Raw genomic sequence first — 20,424 nt, 5'->3', positions numbered from 1 at the left:
GACCTGTTGCTCGCCATGTTACATGTTCGCTCGCTCTTCTCTCAGACACACAGCCAGCAGCGGGGAAACGTAGAGGGCGTGGTCAACCTGTCACTTCGATCCAGGGTGACCAATAGAAAAGGGCCTCCCATCCTGGTTGGTAGAGACCGCCCACTGAGACACAGCTTCATTCGAAAGCAAAACTTTTCAAGTGTGTGTAGGCTATCTGAACGAAATGGAATGGAATTGGAATTTTCTACTGGTAAAAGTTAAAACTAACCCGTTAGACGTTAGTGAATAAACTGATCAGAGACTTATTCATGCAAATATAATCACACGTGGGTAAACAAACAATAGAGGAAGTTAATCTTCTCATCGGACAGAAATGAGCCCATATGCAAAATCATTCCACTGAAAAGTATAGGCTATATTTCCCCTAAAAATACATCCTGTTTCCTGTAATTCTGTAAACCACCGAAAATGATGTAGATTACGCTCAAATATTATTATTATTATTTTTTGCTAATAATGAAGAACATCAACTGAATATGACATGTTTATAAAACTACAGTAGCCTATACATTATTATCAGCAAAGAATTCGGAGAGACTCCCTAAACGCTGTTTTCATAAACTTGAACCGCATGTGTAAACATTAACAAACTTGAAATTTACAAAACCTACGGTTTACGTTAGCCTATTTGATGGCGAAACATAGATATTTAAGTTTAGATGGCACTAAATGCAAATTAATATAGCCTATTCGTTCTTTATGTTTCGTCTCTGTAAAAAACAAACAAACAAACAAACAAACAAAAAAAAACCTTTCTGCCCCAAACAATTGTTTGTGGGAGCTAGTGTTTGTGTAATATGGCTACACGATTATGAATGATCACAGGCGTGCTGTTAAACACGTCAGTGATACTCCGTGAATTTGCACTGCCAGTGTGTAAATGCAACTTGACACCAAGAGTGTGTATGGAGAGAGTGAAAGTTTTGACAGTGACATTGTTGGCTGATCTGCCCAGAACACAGAGGTAGGCACTGTTTCATGCTTTTTATGTCTTAAGATACACCTATAACGCGATAACATAAAACAGAAATTCAATATGTTATAGGCTATTAAAATTATACATCCGTTTATTTAGATAAGTTAACAAATTAATCGTTTCTTAGCCGATATTTTAAGGCCGGTCTCGAAACTTCGATAGCGGTCATTATAAGTAGTGTAATGTATTTGAGTGCTTTTCTCCGATCTGAGGCCAGATATTTATCGTACAACTCTTTTGTTGAGGTCAGATATAAACAAATCTGTAAATAAATGTATAAAGAAGCTGCTGAAATAGTCTTCATCATGAAGTTAAGTATTAGTTTCATGACAAGTCCTACTTGATGTATGATGTAAATTTATACAGCAATATAATATTGTAGCCAGGGGTGGACTGGCCATCTGAAAATAAATATAATATCTGAAATAAAAGATATCATGTGTTTATCTCTTTCAAGTATAGAAATTAGTACAAAACTAATTATGAAAGTTTCTTTTTCAGTGCATTTGTTTTACAATATATAGCTATTACTGTCATGGGATTAATATTATAACTATTATTATGTAGTAGTGTAATATCGACAGACACTATATCACAAGTTTTGAGTTTTTCTTTGTTCAATTTGCACACTGAATATGGGTTGGAGCTCTTAATTTTGAACTCTCAAAGTGCACCAGATTGATGAATTTAACATTAAAAAGCACAAAATGTATTATGGGGTAGCATGCCCCGAACCTCCCTAGAGGGACAGATACACTCACCACAGATTTACCAAAAATCCTGTGGGAAACACTGGTATTGCTATGCCAATGCAGCTTATACAGTAGCTTGTTTTAGGATTCATCACTGTGGAGTATAGTTCATTTGTATTTTACAATTAGTAGTTATTTCATCTGTTAACTTTTACTCATTCCTACTCACTCATTACATGGCATTAGTGGTTTTAAGGAATAGGAGTTGGTATACATATTCAAGGTTGTACAAAGATCGGTTGTGTTTATGATCATATGTAGTGGGCCGGTCTGGGCCAAAATACCAGGACCGATTTTTTGTCCCAGTCCAGCCCTGATTGTAGCCTAGTGTTTTATGCACCCCAACAAATTATTGCCATACATTTTAGGGCCTGTATAACATCTGTATAACAAATCTTAACTCTGCACTTATAGAAAGTTCATTAAGGCTTTGTATTTTCTAAGAGTGTGAGAAGATGTTTGTTGAAGAGCTTAATCTGGCCCAGATCTCTTACTTCTGGTGCTGCCCAGTACTGCCCAGTAATCTGGACTTAAACTAGGCAAGAATGAGACAACATTTTGCTTAACTATATAGTTCACCCAAAAATTCAATGTAATCATTTATTTGCCCTCATGTCATTCCAAACATGTTTGACTTTCTTTCTTCCGTGGAACACAAGAGAAGTTTTGAAGAATGTTTGTGCTGCTCTCTACCATATACTATTCAACTGAAAGGTGTCCATGGACAAAAATCACCATAAATGTAGTCCATACTGCATTATATTCCAAGTATGTATATATATTCTATATTCTATTCTACACAATCTTCTAGGTGTTGTGTAGTCATATGATAGCTTTTTGTGAGCAACAGATTGAAATTTATGCTGTCATTCCTTGAAAGTCTTCCCTTGAAAATCTTGCTTCATGCACAGCAGTGTTCACCATTCACCTTCATTACATTGAAAAGATCCGTAGTCTGTTGTAAATAATTCCTTATGGGTTCAATGGAGGAAAGAAAGACATGAAAGGGTGAATGTGATGATCACACATTTTAATTCATGAATACATATTCATTTTTTGGGTGAACTGTTCCATACGCAATTGCCGAACTTTCCCTCTGGTTCAGATATGTTGACCTTTACCATGAGGTAAGGTGAGACATATGGGGTAAGACAAATCTGAACATAATTATAAAAGAAATGATTAAAAAAAGAAAAACGTTTAATATTAATCTAATATGTTAACATATTTTTGGCAGATTTTCAGAAACAAGACAACAGTTAACATTCACAGAGAGCTATATCCTTACTAAATATTTGATCACCTAACAAAAATTGTACACAGTTTGCTAAATACAGAGGGTGCTCATCTTTCACTCCAAATCATTTTACCCCACATTCGCAATGGCTTGAATGAATTGCAAGTTTCACTTACACTGTTTGTGTGATCCACTCACTATAAGCAATGTCACTTTTGCTAATGGTGGTTTCTCAAGTTTCACTGAAATGTAGACCTTTGTTGTAGAAAAATATGTTGAGTGTGCTAACATCCTCACTGATATTGTTCAGCTTTACATGCCATTAAAATAAACACAGAGTCTGTTTTCATACATGGATTCACTCCAGAAGTAAATTAGTTGCTGTGGGTGTTGCCCTGTCATGCTTTGAAGCAGAGATCTTTTCTTTACACTCAAATTCCTTGATAGAACAAGTACTCTACATTTTGCCTGTCAACCCAGTATTAGGTATGATAAATGTCAAGCCTTTTCTCTACAGTAACTTATGGATGTAATTTAACAGAGGTAAGAGAAGCCAGACTGCCAGGCCAGCAGAAATGTGATTTATTGTGTTGGACATACCCTGAACCTGACACTTAGATTGGTATGGCAGTTAAAAATCATATTTTGTATCTGTTTTAGCTTGTATTCCCAGACGAGAGCGTTCAGCATTCTTTAAGTTATTAACCAGAACATGAGTGGATGACACAATTACAGCCTGTAAAATTAGACCGATTTCTCTGTTTGATGAGGAGCTTGCACGGAAAATATCATTGGATGAGTGCAGTTGATCCTCTGTATCTCATGTGTAGCCTTGTGTCAGTGTGTATCAATGAATGTTCACACCTATCTGTGAGCGGTGAACTGGAGCGTAAGTCTGTGTGTGTGTGTTTTACCGTTACGTGCATCTTGGTGTGTGTGTATGTGTGAACAAGCCTCTTTTTGTCTGTGGGTTTGGATGAAGACCTCTTCCTCTCCTCCTGTCTGAGTATGGTCAGGTTGCAGTGTAAGTGTGAATGTGGCACCTGTGTGCTGTAATCCTGTTGTGTGGGCTTCCCATGCTCCATCGGTCAAAGAGGCTCAGCCTTGATCACTGACACACACGAGGCCCTGGAGTTTATGCCAACTTCAGCTCTTGCTTTTTTTAAATCATCCATTCTGCCATGCAGTGCATGTCAATTACAGCTGTACATATCTGCATCGTACAAACAGTATGTTAAAAGAATATGTCAGAATTCACAGTATTCATAAAACCGCAAGCAAAAAAGGTACTCGGATGACCTTCCGGTGAGATTCTAAAGTGCACATTCAATGGACACTTTACTATCCCATGAGGCCACAGGAGAGGATTTGTGATTACATCCATACTACACACATTCATGCTATATAGAACTTACTTTTTTAACAGTTGCAAAGTACCTACTCAGACAGTATGCAAATTGGGACACAGCCAGTGATTCATTTGTGAATTTGACTGCAGCAGTCGACAACTCACAGTTGGAGCGAGTCTCAAGTTAACCAACCTCTTATTTGATCTTGTCTGACTCAAAATGAACCTCATAATACTTCATATGTCAGACTGACATATGACCGACCTATCTTTTTGATAATATCTCTATTAAATCATGTTGATGTTATGTTATGTTACTCTTTGTCCCTAGTGGGCCACAAGGCATCAAAGATTTGCTTCCATTTAGCTCGATTATTTGTGGTGTGCTGCATCTCTTCCCATGTTGTTTTAGGTCGACCTTGTTTTCTTCTGCCAGATGGTGTCCTCATCATGGAAATCTTTGCGATTCGATCCCGGTCAATTCTGAGAACATGTCCAAGCCATCGGCTTTGACAACGCTTGATCTCAGGGACCACACTTTGAATCTTTGTTCTCCTGTACAGTTCTTCTTTGATGATTTTCATAGGCCAGGTATATACAACATATCCTCCTGAGGCATCCATTGTGAAAGGCGCTGATCTTGTTCATGTCGCCCTCAGTAACTCGCCAGCATTCTGAGCCATACAACAGGACTTTGTGGTGGTGCTGTATTGACTAGATTTCCAGACCGTCTTTAGTCTGGCGAATGCACCTGTAGCTTTTCCGAGCCTTGCTTGCATATCTTTTTGTGCTGCATTATCCTTTCTGATGAGGCTTCCTAGGTATGTAAAGTTGTTGACATATTCCAGTGGTTCATTATTGACAGTTATTGTTGCATTAGGGATGGAATACATGCATATAACTTTGGCCTTTGATGGGCTGATGTTCAGGCCCACCTGCATGGCAAAGCTATTCAGCCTGTCAGTAGATGAAGTATGTCAAATATCCACAAAAAACCCATTGTTTCTTTTGGCACTTTCATGCAAATAAGTAATATATATTCTCAGGATATCTGTAGATTAACTACAGGATTTGTGTACTCTGTCTACATGGATATATCAGCTTGTCATAGTCCTGGCCATCTTTGTATCCTCTTTTCACTCTCGTGTGTGGTTTCAATGTTTCACCATCTTCTGTTGTGTCACCAAAAACATTGATACAAAAAACTTTAAGCTTGAGCACTTCTGGGAGATAGACTTTCTTCTTTGCCTCCGATTTCTCCCTGCTCTCATGAAACCACTCTTAACATACCATCTCATCACCCCTCACTTTATGCTGTGGAGGACAACATCTAATTGTGTCAGAGTTTATGTGTCTTAATCTCCTCTTCCTCACCATCTCACTCAAGAGCTTCAGGTTATCCAGCTTTAATAAAATAAATGGGGGTTGGGGTGGACTTATATTTACCACTATTTCTCTCTGCGCCTGTTTCAATTGCACACATCTGCCCTGCAGGTGTCTACACTCCTTCCTCTGCCTTACAAGACTGTGGCAGTTATGGGAAACAGGGGCATGTTTCTACACGTGAAAGGCCCCTCTGATGAATAGTTGCCTGGGTAGGGGAGAAATTACAGGACAGATCATTCTTCAGTTGCTAAGGATTGAAGTAAGACTTGAACATTAAATCCTCCCCTGAGAGAGAGTGTGTCTGAGCTGGTATTTGTCTGTTTGTGTTTGCCCGTTTCTCCATCAAGTCTAGCATGACAAATCTTAATTCCATCATTCTAATTCTGTACCTAAAATTGATAAAATTGTGAAATACCTGGCGGCAGTCAGACATGGAAATAGCTGACTGTGAAACAGTATTAAACTGATTCCCATCACTATTTATTATTCCTGTTTGCCTGTTAGCAATGTTAATATTTCCCTTTCATTGTTTCGGTCAGTTTTAGAGAACAGTTGGAATGAGGTAGATATGCATCATTAGGTACAGTGTAAATCCAACAGTGGTTGAGGTAAATTCAGACAGTGGCCCATATACAGAAGCATTGAGAGAACAGATGTTCTGCTATAATTCATATGTACAGCACATTTAATAGTCCATTCAGGACCATTCAGCCTGACCATTGCTGTCGAAGGTATGTATGCTAGATTATTTAAAGAGGTGCTGGATTTTTCATCAAATTTATAGTGTATGATTTGTTTTAAATGATTTGTTTTTTTCTATCCTGCAGTCCACTACTTGAGTCAGTATGAATGGTCCCTTAAGTCCCAGACGGGAACCAGGACCTGACCTCTCCTGTCTGCACCTGTACAACGAGTGGTTGGCATGTAGGCATGAGTCCAGTCTCCTGCCCATGAAAGAAGATCTGGCCATCTGGCTGAACAGGATCCTTGGTAAGAAAATATAAGAATTAGCAATTGCTGATTTGCGAACTGATAACCTAGTTCATCCAGACATGACAGTTCTGTCATTATTTACTCACCCTCATGTCATTTTAAAACTATATGACTTTATTTCTTCTGTGGATCACTAAAAAAATATATTTTGAAGAGTGCTTGTAACCAAACCGATTTGGTCACCATTGACTTCCAGTGTATGGAGAAAAAAAAACGCTGAGACATTTCTCAAAAATACACTGGCTGGGCTTAATCTTTAGGGCAACATTGAGTCTTTTACAACAACCATAAATTGATTTTGGCAGTTCAACACATGGAAACTTCTAACTAGACCTCAAGTGTCAAGGAAAGTTGTAAATGTAAAATTATAGCCATCCCTGGTCACCAATAGGCCCACTTGTTTTATTATTAGTCACAACTCCAGGAGAAGATGGGACTGTACATGTTTTGCATTTCAGCTTTACAGCAGTGTCAGTAATTTAAGTTAGTTTTTCTAATTTGAGTAAAATCTTCTGACTAACAAGGATTCAAGGTTACTCTTTCTCCCATTCCCATTGCTTGGTGTCAGTTCAAAGGATAAAACCTTATTTACACAGTCGGATAAAATCTTGATTAAATCCTGCACAAGTCAACAGATATGGATTATTCTGTATGTGCCCATCAGATCAGGAATATCATGGTGTTTACAGACAGCCATTTTAAATAGAATTCCTTAAATTCCTCTGCATCTTGGATCAATGGGACATGCCCTGATGGGACCCTAAAAGAGGAATTGCCTTTCTCAAACAGAACAGGATATGAGCGTCTTATACGAGTCCCTGCGTGTCTTGACCTTTGTTGTCAGAACCTCATAAGACAACTGAGGGCTGAAGAGGCTTGATAAAAACAAAACACGACATGTAAAGAGATATATAACAAAAAAAAAAACTTTAGCCAACAGGCTGGCGGTACTTAAATATAAGTCAAGACACAACAACCTGAGAAATGAGATTAGAAGGGAGACAACATCAGAGTTGTTGTTTTCACCAAAGAAGCTGATGATGGATTTCTCTGATTAACACACACTTTTCTCCCTCAACTCTTCCTGTTCCTGTTGATCTTAGGGCAAGCATTATGGCTCTGTGGTTGACAGACAGCAGGAGATCTCTTTGTTTCCCTACACACTTCTCTCTCACTCTGAGCTAATGATCATCCCCAGTCATTCTGCACATCAGGATTTCTGTTTTTGTTGTGGTTTCCCTCCGCCGTCACTTCCTGTATTCCCCCTCCCCAGGCCCCCCTCAGGCCCCCCACTCCCCCTTCACCGTGATGGTTGAGCTCCGGTACCACTGCTGTGTCTGAATCTGTATGTACTTAACACCCAGGCCTCAGGAATGTGTCTGCACAGCCGTGAGAATCTCAGAGCAAGTGTACTTAGAGGATTTTTGGGGCGTCTTCGAGTTGCCTAAGGTACTGAAAACTGATAAACAATAGATGGAGAAGAGGATATGTAAGGAAGGTAAAACAACAACCATAAAACTTGTATTGTACTGTGTGTATACCAGTAGCGAACCGTGACTATTGAACCTTGGCCCTCTCACCCCTTTCCGTCGTAGGGAAAAAATTAAACTCAGCCTTAAATCAGCCTTAACTTTTTTCAAAAGTGTGTGTTTTCAGGCCACCAAAACGCTGTTGTCGCATAAATAGTCTTCCGTTTTTAGTTGAAAACGGTGTCATGTAAACGGCCCCTTAAGCTTGACATAAAACAGTAGTAGTGGCAGCCAGAATATAATCATATAACCTATTAGAATTCAAATAACTTACCCAAACAGCAAACAATTCCAGCAATAAAGCTTTAGCTTCTTGATTGATTCTGTCATCCAGTTTTATCGCTTATAATTGCTGGGATCGAAATGGTTTAAATAAAGCTTTGTTAAGATTAAGCTCTGGTGTAGGTCTTCCTCTGCCACTAACTCCAGCTTTTCTTCAAAAGTTAACCTTGAAAACGGCGTGGATGATAAATTAGCAACGATCACCTCCTCATTAATGTTGCTTGCAGTTTCCATAGTGAATAACGATTTTATCAGTGTTTTTTTTTTTTTTTTCATCGAGTTCCTCACAGCGAGCCAAACGCGTCATAAACTTGATCATAGGAATCCCCACCCATTTAGAGGAAAGATATGATTGGTCATTTTTCCTGTCATTTGAAATCAGTCTGTAATTTCACAGCTGGACCACCAATCACAGAGTTGAAAGCAGATTTGAGATGTTTATGATCAAGTTATAAATTCCTAAAATAACATTAGAACGGATGACTTTTTATTAAAAATGTTTTTACTTTTTAAAAGTTATTTAAAAGTTTGTAAATATTATTTTTACAATAGTTTAGGCCCTCTCTGAGGGCCTAGAGGGCCCTGACGGTTCCTCCGCTTTTATAAAAGTGCTTTTATAACCTCACTCTTTATTACTATAAGCCTATTGATCATTCTTTATCTCTCTCCTAATGTTCATTTGTCTCTCTGAATGCGTCCTGTACAGGTTTGGACATAACAGTGGATAACTTCATGGACAGACTAGACACTGGAGTCGTCTTGTGTCAGCTTGCAGAAGCGCTACAGGAGAAAATGATTATGGCCAGCATTGGCAAGGTGCTCATATTATGGGTAGTTTGATCCTAAACTTAATCTGAATATGTGTCCTAAAATCTTTTTTTTCTCTATATATGAATATAGTGTCACCTAACAGAGGGGAAACTATCTGTTGTGCTATTTTAAACTATAAAATATTCAAATGAGCACATAATAAGCTAACCAGAGTTACAATTCAGTTGGTTTCTGTTGTGTTCATAGCCCTTTATTCGGCGCGTGGTTCGCTGGCGGCCTGATGCAACCTCTGGATCGTTCTTTGCTCGGGACAATACAGCTAACTTTCTGTTCTGGTGCCGTAAAATTGGAGTGGAGCCATCACATCTGTTTGAGTCTGAAGATCTTGGTGAGTATTTCAAAGCAGCAGCAGATTTCTCTTATCCTATCAAGGATAGGCTTTTTGTCTGTTTGTTTATGTTTCAGATATTAGCTTGTGAATACTCTTTTCTTTGTGATTAAAGGTGGAGTAAGTCGTTTTTGAAATATGCTGTTGGCCAATGTTGACATTTGAAATTTGACAAACACACCCCTTCTTCATTGCTCCGCCTCCAAAACACACACTCCAATCCTAACAGCCCTGCTCTGAGTCGGTCTCGAAACCCGATCCCCCTGCAAGCGAGTCAAGTGCACTAAACAATGACGCCAAACCCCGCATTCACTAGCAGTCACTGGCCTCCGTTACATACGCAATCCAAGAGTGGATGTTTACAGAAGCGCAACAGAATAATGCTTCATGAAAAATAAAGCGCAGATGATGAACGAATGACAAGGAAGCACAAAAAATGAACGTACAGTACACAATAGTAATTACAAACAAGAGTTGGTTGTTAGTTGCCAACAGCACAGCAGCTCAAGACACACGATGACACTCAAACCCAGTGTTACTCACGTGTGGAGCGAATAAAAAAGCAACCTCTGCGTCTGTTTTCAGGCCTTCCCGCTTCTCTCTCTCCAGCGCTGGACAGCGTTTCTAATATTAATGCGGGTCCAAAAGCTCTTGCCCAGACATAACCCTTAATTTTCCAGTGATTTCTTCTGAGCTTTTCTCTTTTGTATTGTGTTTCATCTCTTTCTGCAGTCTTTCTTCAGTTCAGATCTCCCTCATGCTCGTTCTCTCTCCTCCACCATCATGCGCCCCCCTAATGCTGATTGGCTGACACGTTTGTTGTTGTGTCGGACCGACTAAAATCCAAACAGCATTTTTCAAAAACTACTGATCCCACCTTTAAGCTGACTAGGTTCTTTGGTTTCAATACAAGTGGCAATGTGCTTGTACGTCTGAGACTATTCATCAACAATCCTGAGAACTATGGACACATTTTCAGCACAGAAAGATGCTGTTTGGATTTTAGTCGGTCCGACACAACAACAAATGTGTCAGCCAATCAGCATTAGGGGGGCGCATGATGCTACAAAAGAGAAAATCTCAGAAGAAATCACTGGAAAATTAAGGGTTATGCTTTACCATGACTGTTCCCTGCTGGTGGAATGATCTGCCTAACTCAACCAGAGCTGCTGAGTCCATAGCCACTTTCAAGAAACGGCTGAAGACGCATCTTTTTCGACAGCACTTGATCCAGTAATACTAACACTTTCTCTTCTATTCTATTCTATTATTAAAAAATAAATAAATAATAATTTTAACATGTACTGCGTTAGATTAAACTGAGAAGGGTCAAAGCACTTGCATATTGTTGTCCTACTGTTAGTTTTAACTGCTTGTCTGCTTCAATTGTTCTCATTTGTTAGTCGCTTTGGATAAAAGCGTCTGCTAAATGAATAAATTTAAATGTAGAAAGATCCGTGATGTCCTTGCCCACTTTTACACTTATGAGATCATTAAAGGGTTAATTCACCCAAAAATTAAAATTCTGTCATCATTTACTCACTCTCATGTCGTTCAAAACCTGCAAGACTTATAACATTTTATTAGATTTTTTTTTTTTAAAATGAATTTTGGTTGGACTAACCCTTTAAGTGAGATGTCCAGTTAGAACAGGCCTCAATTCCTCTGTCTCTGTTTCTATGCAGGCTGTCGTTCTGTGGGGCTGTGGCCCTAAAGAACTGCTGAATAGCCAAGCAGTATCAATATCTGTGTCACTCTACTGTTCACAGCGTCACACCCTTGGCCCCTGCTGTCCATCACTGTGTGATGAATAATGGAGAGAAAGAGAAGGAAATAGAAATGAAAGGACAGTATGTCAGGGGGAAAATGGGGAATGAAAAAATAGGGTCAAAGATAGATAGAGAATACAATACAATAATTGTGAAGATGAAAAAGAGTGCACATTGAAAGGTTTTGAGAGGATAGATAAAATAATGCAGCATGAGCTAGTGTTCAATAACTGCTATAAACGCAACAAAACCCTTTTCTCTGTCTTTAAGCTCTGGTTGTTTTACAGGTTTATAGGTCATATTACATGAAGAGAGGGCTGATAAAAACTTAAAACCTGAGGGACATTTGCAGTGACAGAAGTTGAACCAGTGTGTCGATCTAACTTTGTGTCTGTGCTTTTCAAAGAGTCCCGCAGTTGACTTTTGTATGTGCACATGCCTGTCTGTTTAAATGCATTTCACTGTTTAAAACTAAAATTAATGTGCATTTTCCAAATTCAGAAAAATAACATTCTGTTTGTTTTAAACCTCAAATTAGTGTATATTGATACCCAATTATTAGGACTGTAAATCTAGCCAAGATTTATCATAGGTTTAAAAACGAGGCTATTTTGGATTTAGCTATTGTTACTTTGTTTTCATAAGGATTCACAGATTCAAACCTTGTCAGAATGTAAGGGAGACATATTTCTAATTTCGTTCTTGTTGATACAAGTTTCAACACCCTTTTACCACAAAATTAGCACCTAGTTTTTTCCCCCAACTTTTTCCACTGTACAACAAAGATAACACTAATGTCACTGCAAACACTACAAAGTTTGTTTTGTGTCTGCATGGCAAAGGCTCAAAAATGGGTTGGGAAGCTCATGCAAACATCTTTGAATGACTTGCTTACTTAGAGGATGAAAATGATCTGCAGTGTTTAGTATGGCTATTGTTTCATTAAGACATGACAAAGTCTTTTTACTCAGTATTTTAGTCTTATTTTCCAGGAAAAATATCAAAACATCCTTAAAGCAAGATACATTTTCTTGAAGCAAAATGACACAAGATATAAAGGCTTTTTTTCAGAGAAATCAAACTCAAATTTAGTGAGATGAAGAGAAAATTATTTGCCAATGGGGTAAGAAATAATAATTTAATACATTTAGAAATAATAAAAGTGTTTTTTATTATAAGTTTAATTGGAAAATATATATTTTTTGTTTTCTTAAACTTTTTTAGATTTTATATATTATGCTACTCAAATACATTTATCTTGTTTTAAGGGTGGATGGATATTTTTAAATAAAATATTGAATAAGATATCTTTTTCTTACTCAAAAATACTGAGTAAACAAAAGATTGTTCTCAGTGAAATACAAAACTGAGGCTTCTTTCAGTCATCGTCATTCTCTTTGCAGGGATATGATAATGTTATTTGAGAGTGTATAATGTTATTTAGCTGAATAGATGTATCAGATGTATTTTCGCTTCAAGAATCTTTGTATGTGACTATCAAAGCTCGGTCTTGTCCATTGTTACCCCCAGGGTAAAGTATATGTTTGTTTTAAACATGCTGATATCATTAGTCTCTGAGGATTTTGCTGTGTGTATAAGATAATGTATGTGTTTCACCAGTTCTTCAGAGGCATCCGAGGGATGTGTGCTTGTGTCTCATGCAACTTGGCAGAATTGCTTCAAGGTGAGCTCCTTTGATCCTTTACAGTCGTTTACTATCACGTCATCATCATATTTTCATCTCTCAGTCACAGCTGAATAAACGTTCTCCCTCAGGTATGGCGTTGAGCCGCCTGCGTTGGTCAAGCTTGAGAGAGAGATTGAGAAAGAGGAAGATGAGTCTCTGTCACCATCCATGTTCTTTGCCTCACCTCTGCCGTCTCCCTCCACCCCACCTGTTTTTTTCACTCCTGATCCAGAGCCCCCTGCAATCTCAACCCCCTCATCCATCTCTCCTCCTTCCCCTCCTCTGGCCCCTACCCCTCCCCCTGAGTCCACGTCCATCTTCTCTGACTCAAACCCCCAGTCAGAACCTCAGCAAACTTCACCAACTACACCATCACCCATCGGAACACCCGTCAAATCAAAGCCACCCTCTCTGACAAACGGCCTTGCAAAGACTAATGGGAAAAAGAGCAGCGGTAACCTGCTGGATGAGATTGTGAGTACTTTTAGGGTCATATACTGTATGCGGTTTCCCAATCCTGAGACTTCGTACTCATTATCAAAAGCATGTTTTCTTTGTTTCAGATGAGGGAGATATCAGAGGATCCACCATGCAAATGTCCAGTCAAATTCTGCATTGAGAAGCAGCCAAAAGGCCATTATCGTGTCGGAGACAAAGTTCTCTATGTCAGGGTATGTGCCATGTACCGCTCTTTCCACCACAATTGTTACTCGATATTTTATTATTGCAGGTTTCCATTTATTTCTGTGGAAGTATATGAAGCGATATGAAAACTCATGTCTCATTATTTGTTATAAGCATGGACTTTGCTGTGCTTTCACTGTTTCTTTAGAAGCACAAATATTAGTTTTGAACCTGAAAGAACACAGGACTCAGTCAAGACAAAGCCTCATGGGAGCTGGTGTTGCCTGGCAACATGAAGAAAAGGTTCACACCTTTGAATAGGGAAAAAGGAGGTTCAGACTAACAAATATCTAGGATCAGGGCTGGAAAGTCGGTTCATATATATACCAGAAAAGAACACAAATATTGCACAATAAACAATAATAAAATGCTCAGTCAAACTGAAAATACACAGAATTTAGATTATGTTAAAACTCAAAATGCCTAAAAGGTCATGTATGGTTTTTTGAGTCTTTAAATGAGACAATGCATCTAAACCCTTCAGGGAATAGTTGAATTCTTAACAGAATTGTCACTTTGTTCATTTGGGGTCATATACAAACTCATTACATGCTTAATTAAACATATTGGAATACACTTATGTAACACTGTCACATTAATAGCCATCAATACATCAAGCTGTTTGTGAACGTTAATGAGAACTTCCCTTGCTTTTGTCATTTTGAAATGTATCTAGCAATATAAAGTTCTGTCATGAAACTCTGGATGGCGCAGGCTAATAGGTCCTTAACTCAATCTGCTTGCAATCACATCATTCTCTATAGGGCACAGCTGATTGGTTCCTGCTTTAGAAGTAGCCAATGTGCTGCTGCTCAACCTTCAAATACTTGGTCAATTGCTGTAGCATTTGCAGCGCACTTTCAGAATACCTCCACCTTCCCCAGCTCCACCTGTATAGATCTGCTACAGGTAATTCATGTATTCTCTATTATACAACAGCTGTATGTCTTACTTGCTCACAGCAACGTGTTGTGTATGTATTGGCAGTAGCAAGTCCCGTACACAGCAGCAGCAATAAGAGCTGCAGCAGCGTAGCAGATCTATTCCGCCAAGACCAAACATATCATATCCACTGTCATATCCATTACCACCATGCCAAATACTCAGAGAGTTGTCATGACAGATCTTACTTTCTTCCTAGAAACACAAACCAGACATTGAAATCTACTTTTATATATCAAGTATAAGTCAGAAACTTGTGTATAGTCTCTCAACTGGAGGGGAGAATTGAAATAAATATTTTTTTCATTTTCTCCTATGCTACTATTCAACAACCAATGATTGACACTCTGGGGTCATTTGAAGAAACAAGAGACAAGTTACTTAGAAGGCACTGTTGTTAGACTATAGATCTGCACTTTTTTGATTGCAAAAGTTGCCATAAAAGTAGAATTAATTTATACGTTGGTTACTGATCGAGTGATTAGTAGTGTGATTGTATTCAGAGACTTAAAGCTTTCGCTCCACCACTCCCTTTTATGATTTTTCAATCAGACAAATCCTTCAGGGCAACAGAATGTGGTAGTGGGAGAAAAGCAGCTGCTTTCTGTCAGAGATCCAATTAGAGAGAAAGGCTTACTGTAGCACTCAAAGAGAAAGGGAGCTTTTAATATCATTTCTCAACCTTCTTTTCAGTGGAAGGGAGTGGGACAAGGTTTTTTTTCTTTTTTGTGACATCCTGGGCTAAAATGAAAGAGAAGGAAGATCCATTAGATCATCACAATGGCTGAGCTGTATAACAGAAGGGGTGAAGAATCGGTGAATCATTAAGAAATACGATTCGTGCCATGTCTGTCATTAGCAGGGATGTTAATGGGTTCATGAATACTTCTCTCTTTAGATCTGACTGGAAAGCATAATGCCATTTAAACACAGACTGTTGAAAACTGTTTACCTTTATCTGGCAAAACTCTCCTTTCACGGACACCTCATTTACATGAACATGGCTAACACATCTTCTCAGCCTTTTAGCACTTTTTGTACGTTTGTGTATTTTTGCTATATATGTTCCACTAAGTTTATCTTGCTTTGTGATCTGTTCAGTAATTAAGGACATATTCATTATTCATTCTTTTTACACAAAAGGCAGATTAAGGGTCAGATATGAATCTCATCCAGGTGCGTTGAGGACAGAGGTAGACAGCAAAACAGCCCAGGCCCTGGTGGTCTTGTTTTTGTGTCTATAGCAGCTTGATGTGCTTTAAAGAGCTTTTCCTGTGTGTACAAACTACAGCTAATCTGTTTTTTTTTTTTTTTAAGTGGGTTACTACTGTTTGCCATCTCAGCCATTTCTTCTACTATTGGCTACAATACATCCTTCGAATGAGACGTTAAACCGAGGTCCTGACTCTCTGTGGTCATTAAAAATCCCAGGATGTCCTTCGAAAAAGAGTAGGGGTGTAACCCTGGCATCCTGGCCACATTTGCCCATTGGCCTCTGTCCATCATGGCCTCCTAATCATCCCCATATACTGATTGGCTTCATCACTGTCTCCTCTCCACCAATAAGCTGGTGTGTGGTGGGTGTTCTGGCGCAATATGGCTGCCGTCGCATCATCCAGGTGGATGCTGCACACTGGTGGTGGTTGAGGAGATTCCCCCTTCCATGTAAAGCGCTTTGAGTACCTAGAAAAGCACTATATAAATGTAACGAATTATTATTATTATTACAAGCTGCACTTCACTAATATAAATGTGTGTATAATATACAGCCCCTTTTAAGAACACATTCTGGCTATTTGAACTCTATCCTGGATGTGTACTCAATCGGGTCCTGTTCAAACAAGGATATAAAAGCTACAATCTGCCATCTAGTGGTCAGTGTATTAACAACAGCGCGGTCGCTCTAGTCTCTTTCCCATTTATTTTTCAGTGGAGAAAAAAAGACGAGCGAAAAAGACTAAAAATCAATTTTGCTGTCATTATATATAATAGAGAATGAGATGAGAGGCTAAAGGAAGGTTGTAAATGCGAATAATGCGAGGTTGGAGTTTGACTTTGACCACACAAGCTTTCAGAATAGCATGTAAATTATTTGTAATGGAACACACTGTTCGTCCCACTCTGCATTCCCATTCCATTTTTGCATCACTGAATTAATGCGTAGAGCCTAACATTATTCTTTCATTCTACACTGTCGTCGACTGATTTTATTTACGTAGGCCTACAGGTCAGAAGCGCTAAAGGTTTGACTGAGGGGTTGGGCAAAAGGATGGAGGGACAGTGGGCAGTGCTCGGGGTGGTGGTGACTGAAGGCGGTGACTGAATAGTTCTGACATCACATTTATACGGAAGTCACAATGGCTCGTGAAAAGGCACAGCTACTTTATGCAGGGTGTGTGCATTTGTCTGTGGATTGACTGTTTTGAAACTTATATGGTAGTTTTCATAGCCCCTAGACCTCTGCTATCATGAAAAAAGCCAGGAAATTTCATTTTTGATAATATAGGACCTTTAAACAGACTCCCCCTCCTCCCTTGCGGCTTTCTGTGTGTTTGTTAATTCTCGCTCGCCCTTACCTCTTCTGTCAACCCTGACATTTTAATCTGCTTGGGAACAGCTGAGACTGATCAAACCGCATGGTAATTAGAATTATCCTGCTTGGCAAACGTGCGCGCGCGTGAATAGGCTATAGCCTATCCCTCTATTAGGATGCATCAAGCTAAAAGGGTTTGGAGGGGTGGGAGGTGCAAAACATATAAATCTGGTTGTATTACCAACAGCTTAACAGCTTTGTAATGAGAGGGTCAAGACTGATAAGGTGGAGGGGAGGAGGAAATAGATGACTGTCGTGCCTCAAGGGACAGAGACACATTTCTCAGGAGACATGACCCTTACTAGTTTCAGAGCATTTCTATTTTGTGTGTCTTGTTCATGCTCGGGAGCGGTTGCCGTGGCAGCAAGTGAGCTTCACGCCACGCGCCGTAGGTGTATGTTGGAAATGCCTGTGTGTGTGTGTGTGTGTTTCCTGCGATGGTGCTCAGCTGGTGCTGTGAGAGGTGGTGTTTCATTAGGCTTAATGAGATTTTAACTGCACAGCCTCTCTCTCTCTCTCTCTCTCTCTCTCTCCCTCTCTCTCTCTCTCTCTCTCCCTCTCTCTCTCTCTCTCTCTCCCTCTCTCTCTCTCTCTCTCTCTCTCTCTGGGATCATTTGCCTTTCATCGGATCTGTTGCATATTAGATGTAGACTTTGAATATTTTATGAAGGAGGAGGGGGTATTAGGGAGATAATTTTAAAGAAACACACACACACACACACACACACACACACACACACACACACACACACACACACACACACACACACACACACAGCAGAAATGGCAGTTGTTTTATACACACAAGTGTTTCTTGACTTTCGTCTCAAGGGTAATAACAGATTTAAACAGATTTTTTTTATGAAGATCACATAAATGCCATTAATGTGTAGATTTTGGTTTATGCTTTCCCCCAATTTTCAATCTTAAACTAAAATTCATAAAATATTAATTATTACATAATTTCAGTATTTGTTTTGTGGAAATTATTTATATAAGTTAAAATAATAGGCTTAAAAAACATTACTGTCCCACAGCCATGGCATCATTGTAATCACAATGAACAATCTTGCCACTAATAAAGTTTTTGCGTAATTGTTAGCCAACAACAGTATCGGCGAGTATCATGTTTCAGATGTAATATGTGATGTGTGAAGAAACCAATAAAAAAAAAATCAAGGTATAGGCTATAGGTTGTGAGCATCATATTGTGTGTCATTGCCAATAATTGTTAAGATATATAAATGGTAGCATTAAACAGAAAGACAATAGAGTTGGATATTGATAGAGTTCTATCACCACAATTTCCACATTAGGAATGCTGAACACAACACATGCTTTGAGATGTGTTGGAAATAACAGTGTGGTGAGAAAAAAGACTGTATACCTACTAACTCTATTGGACATTGTTAGATGAGAGTTTTAAGAGATTTTATTTTCAAAAAATGCCAATAGTTGAAGAAACATCAGTGAAATGGTTTTATTGAACAAATCATGTTTTCTCACTTTTACAGATGTTGAATGATAAACATGCCATGGTGCGTGTTGGTGGTGGATGGGAGACCTTTGGTACTTACTTATTAAAGCATGACCCGTGCAGGATGACCATGATCGCCCGGCCTGGAACCAAAACATGCAAGCCTAGTGGCAGGTCCCCAGTCAAGAGAGAGCTGTCCCGGGACAGTTATATGGTCGTGGGTACTCACTCCCGCTTTAAGAAGTGATGTGACCTCTGTTAAATCAACAGCAGGCTGATTTTGTTTTTCTAGGAGGGAAGCAGCCCAGGTGGCTTAATCTTTTCATTTTGTAATTCATCTTTTTGTAGGACAGTGGTCCTTTTGGGTCATCATGACTCACAAATTTGTCACAGGTATGTTCTGATAGAATCGCAGACAGCTTATCAACTTATTCAGAGGATGCAGTATATTCAGCCCAAGGTATGCCAATGTTGCTTATTGATCAATCTACACTTCATGATTATATTAATGAATTTCTGAGTTTTTGGAACATTCTGTTTGCTTTTGTACGACACACAATTTTGGTACTGGGCTTGGGTCACCATTTGAAGTCCAATGTAAAATCTGGCATGATGCAAAGGAATATTGACCTTTGTTGTCTTATACAGAGTCTTATAAACATCTGTTCTTTTTGTTCACAGATATTAAGAAATTGTAATACTTTTTTTCCTTTAAATATTAAAAGCATAAAGGGTGGGATCTCTAATATTGAATCATTTACTGGGAAGCAATATTGATTTACTTTATTTTTTATTTTATTGTAACTTTTCATTTTGAATCGATTTATGGCTGTTATGCTGTATTCTGAAGTTTAAGTTTACAAAGACACTTCTGTAATTTCTTTTGAATGAGGGTTTAAAATGAACTTGTTCCACAAAGATCCTCTAGGTGGTGCCCTATATCAAGTGATGAGCTGTATTTCAGTACTATATAGAATTACTGCAACATTAACTTTTTGTGTAGAAATTTGTTGGACTGTGAAAAGATAACTATGCAATATTGGTAACACTTTACAATGAGGACCGATTAGTTAACGTTAGCAAATATTAACTAATGAGCAATACGTTTGTTACAGTATTTATAGATCTGTGTTAACGTTAGTTCAAAAAAATACAACTGTTTATTGTTAGTTCATGTTAGTTCAGGTCCATTTCATATTAACAGTTACAACTTTTGATTTTAATAATGTATTAGTAAATGTTGAAATTAACATTAACTAAGACTAACAAATGCTTTAGATTTTTTTTTTTAAATGTTAGTTCATGTTAACTAATGTATTTAACTAGTTAACAAACGAAACCTTATTGTAAAGTGTTACCGAATATATTAAACCAGACTCACCTGCCCCATATACTTCCCTTCATGTACTCAGGATTATTATTATTATTAATTGTTTTACACAAGCATGTACTCTTGTATATGTACTCATGTAACAAGCCAAACCGAAGCCCAGGGGGGACTATTACATTAAAAAGTATTTTAATAAAAAAAAAAGAATGAAATATAAATGAAAAGTACC

At 38.5% G+C, this 20,424-nt stretch overlaps 1 protein-coding gene across 1 annotated transcript; it reads left to right on the top strand.

Moving 5' to 3' along the window:
• The first annotated feature begins 901 nt into the window (after nucleotides 1-901).
• Nucleotides 902-20,386, top strand: gas2b (growth arrest-specific 2b). The gene is made up of 8 exons (XM_084108041.1): nucleotides 902-1,015; nucleotides 6,578-6,740; nucleotides 9,261-9,370; nucleotides 9,572-9,713; nucleotides 13,103-13,166; nucleotides 13,259-13,643; nucleotides 13,733-13,840; nucleotides 18,903-20,386. Exons 2-8 carry the CDS (start codon nucleotides 6,596-6,598, stop codon nucleotides 19,110-19,112), a joined length of 1,164 nt encoding a protein of 387 aa, XP_083964167.1. The 5' UTR covers nucleotides 902-1,015; nucleotides 6,578-6,595; the 3' UTR covers nucleotides 19,113-20,386.
• Nucleotides 20,387-20,424: the final 38 nt, after the last annotated feature.

The sequence above is a fragment of the Abramis brama genome, assembly GCF_963993115.1.
Source record: "Abramis brama genome assembly, chromosome: 3".
Classification (NCBI taxonomy): domain Eukaryota; kingdom Metazoa; phylum Chordata; class Actinopteri; order Cypriniformes; family Leuciscidae; genus Abramis; species Abramis brama.
This window is presented reverse-complemented; position numbering and strand designations above follow the sequence as displayed.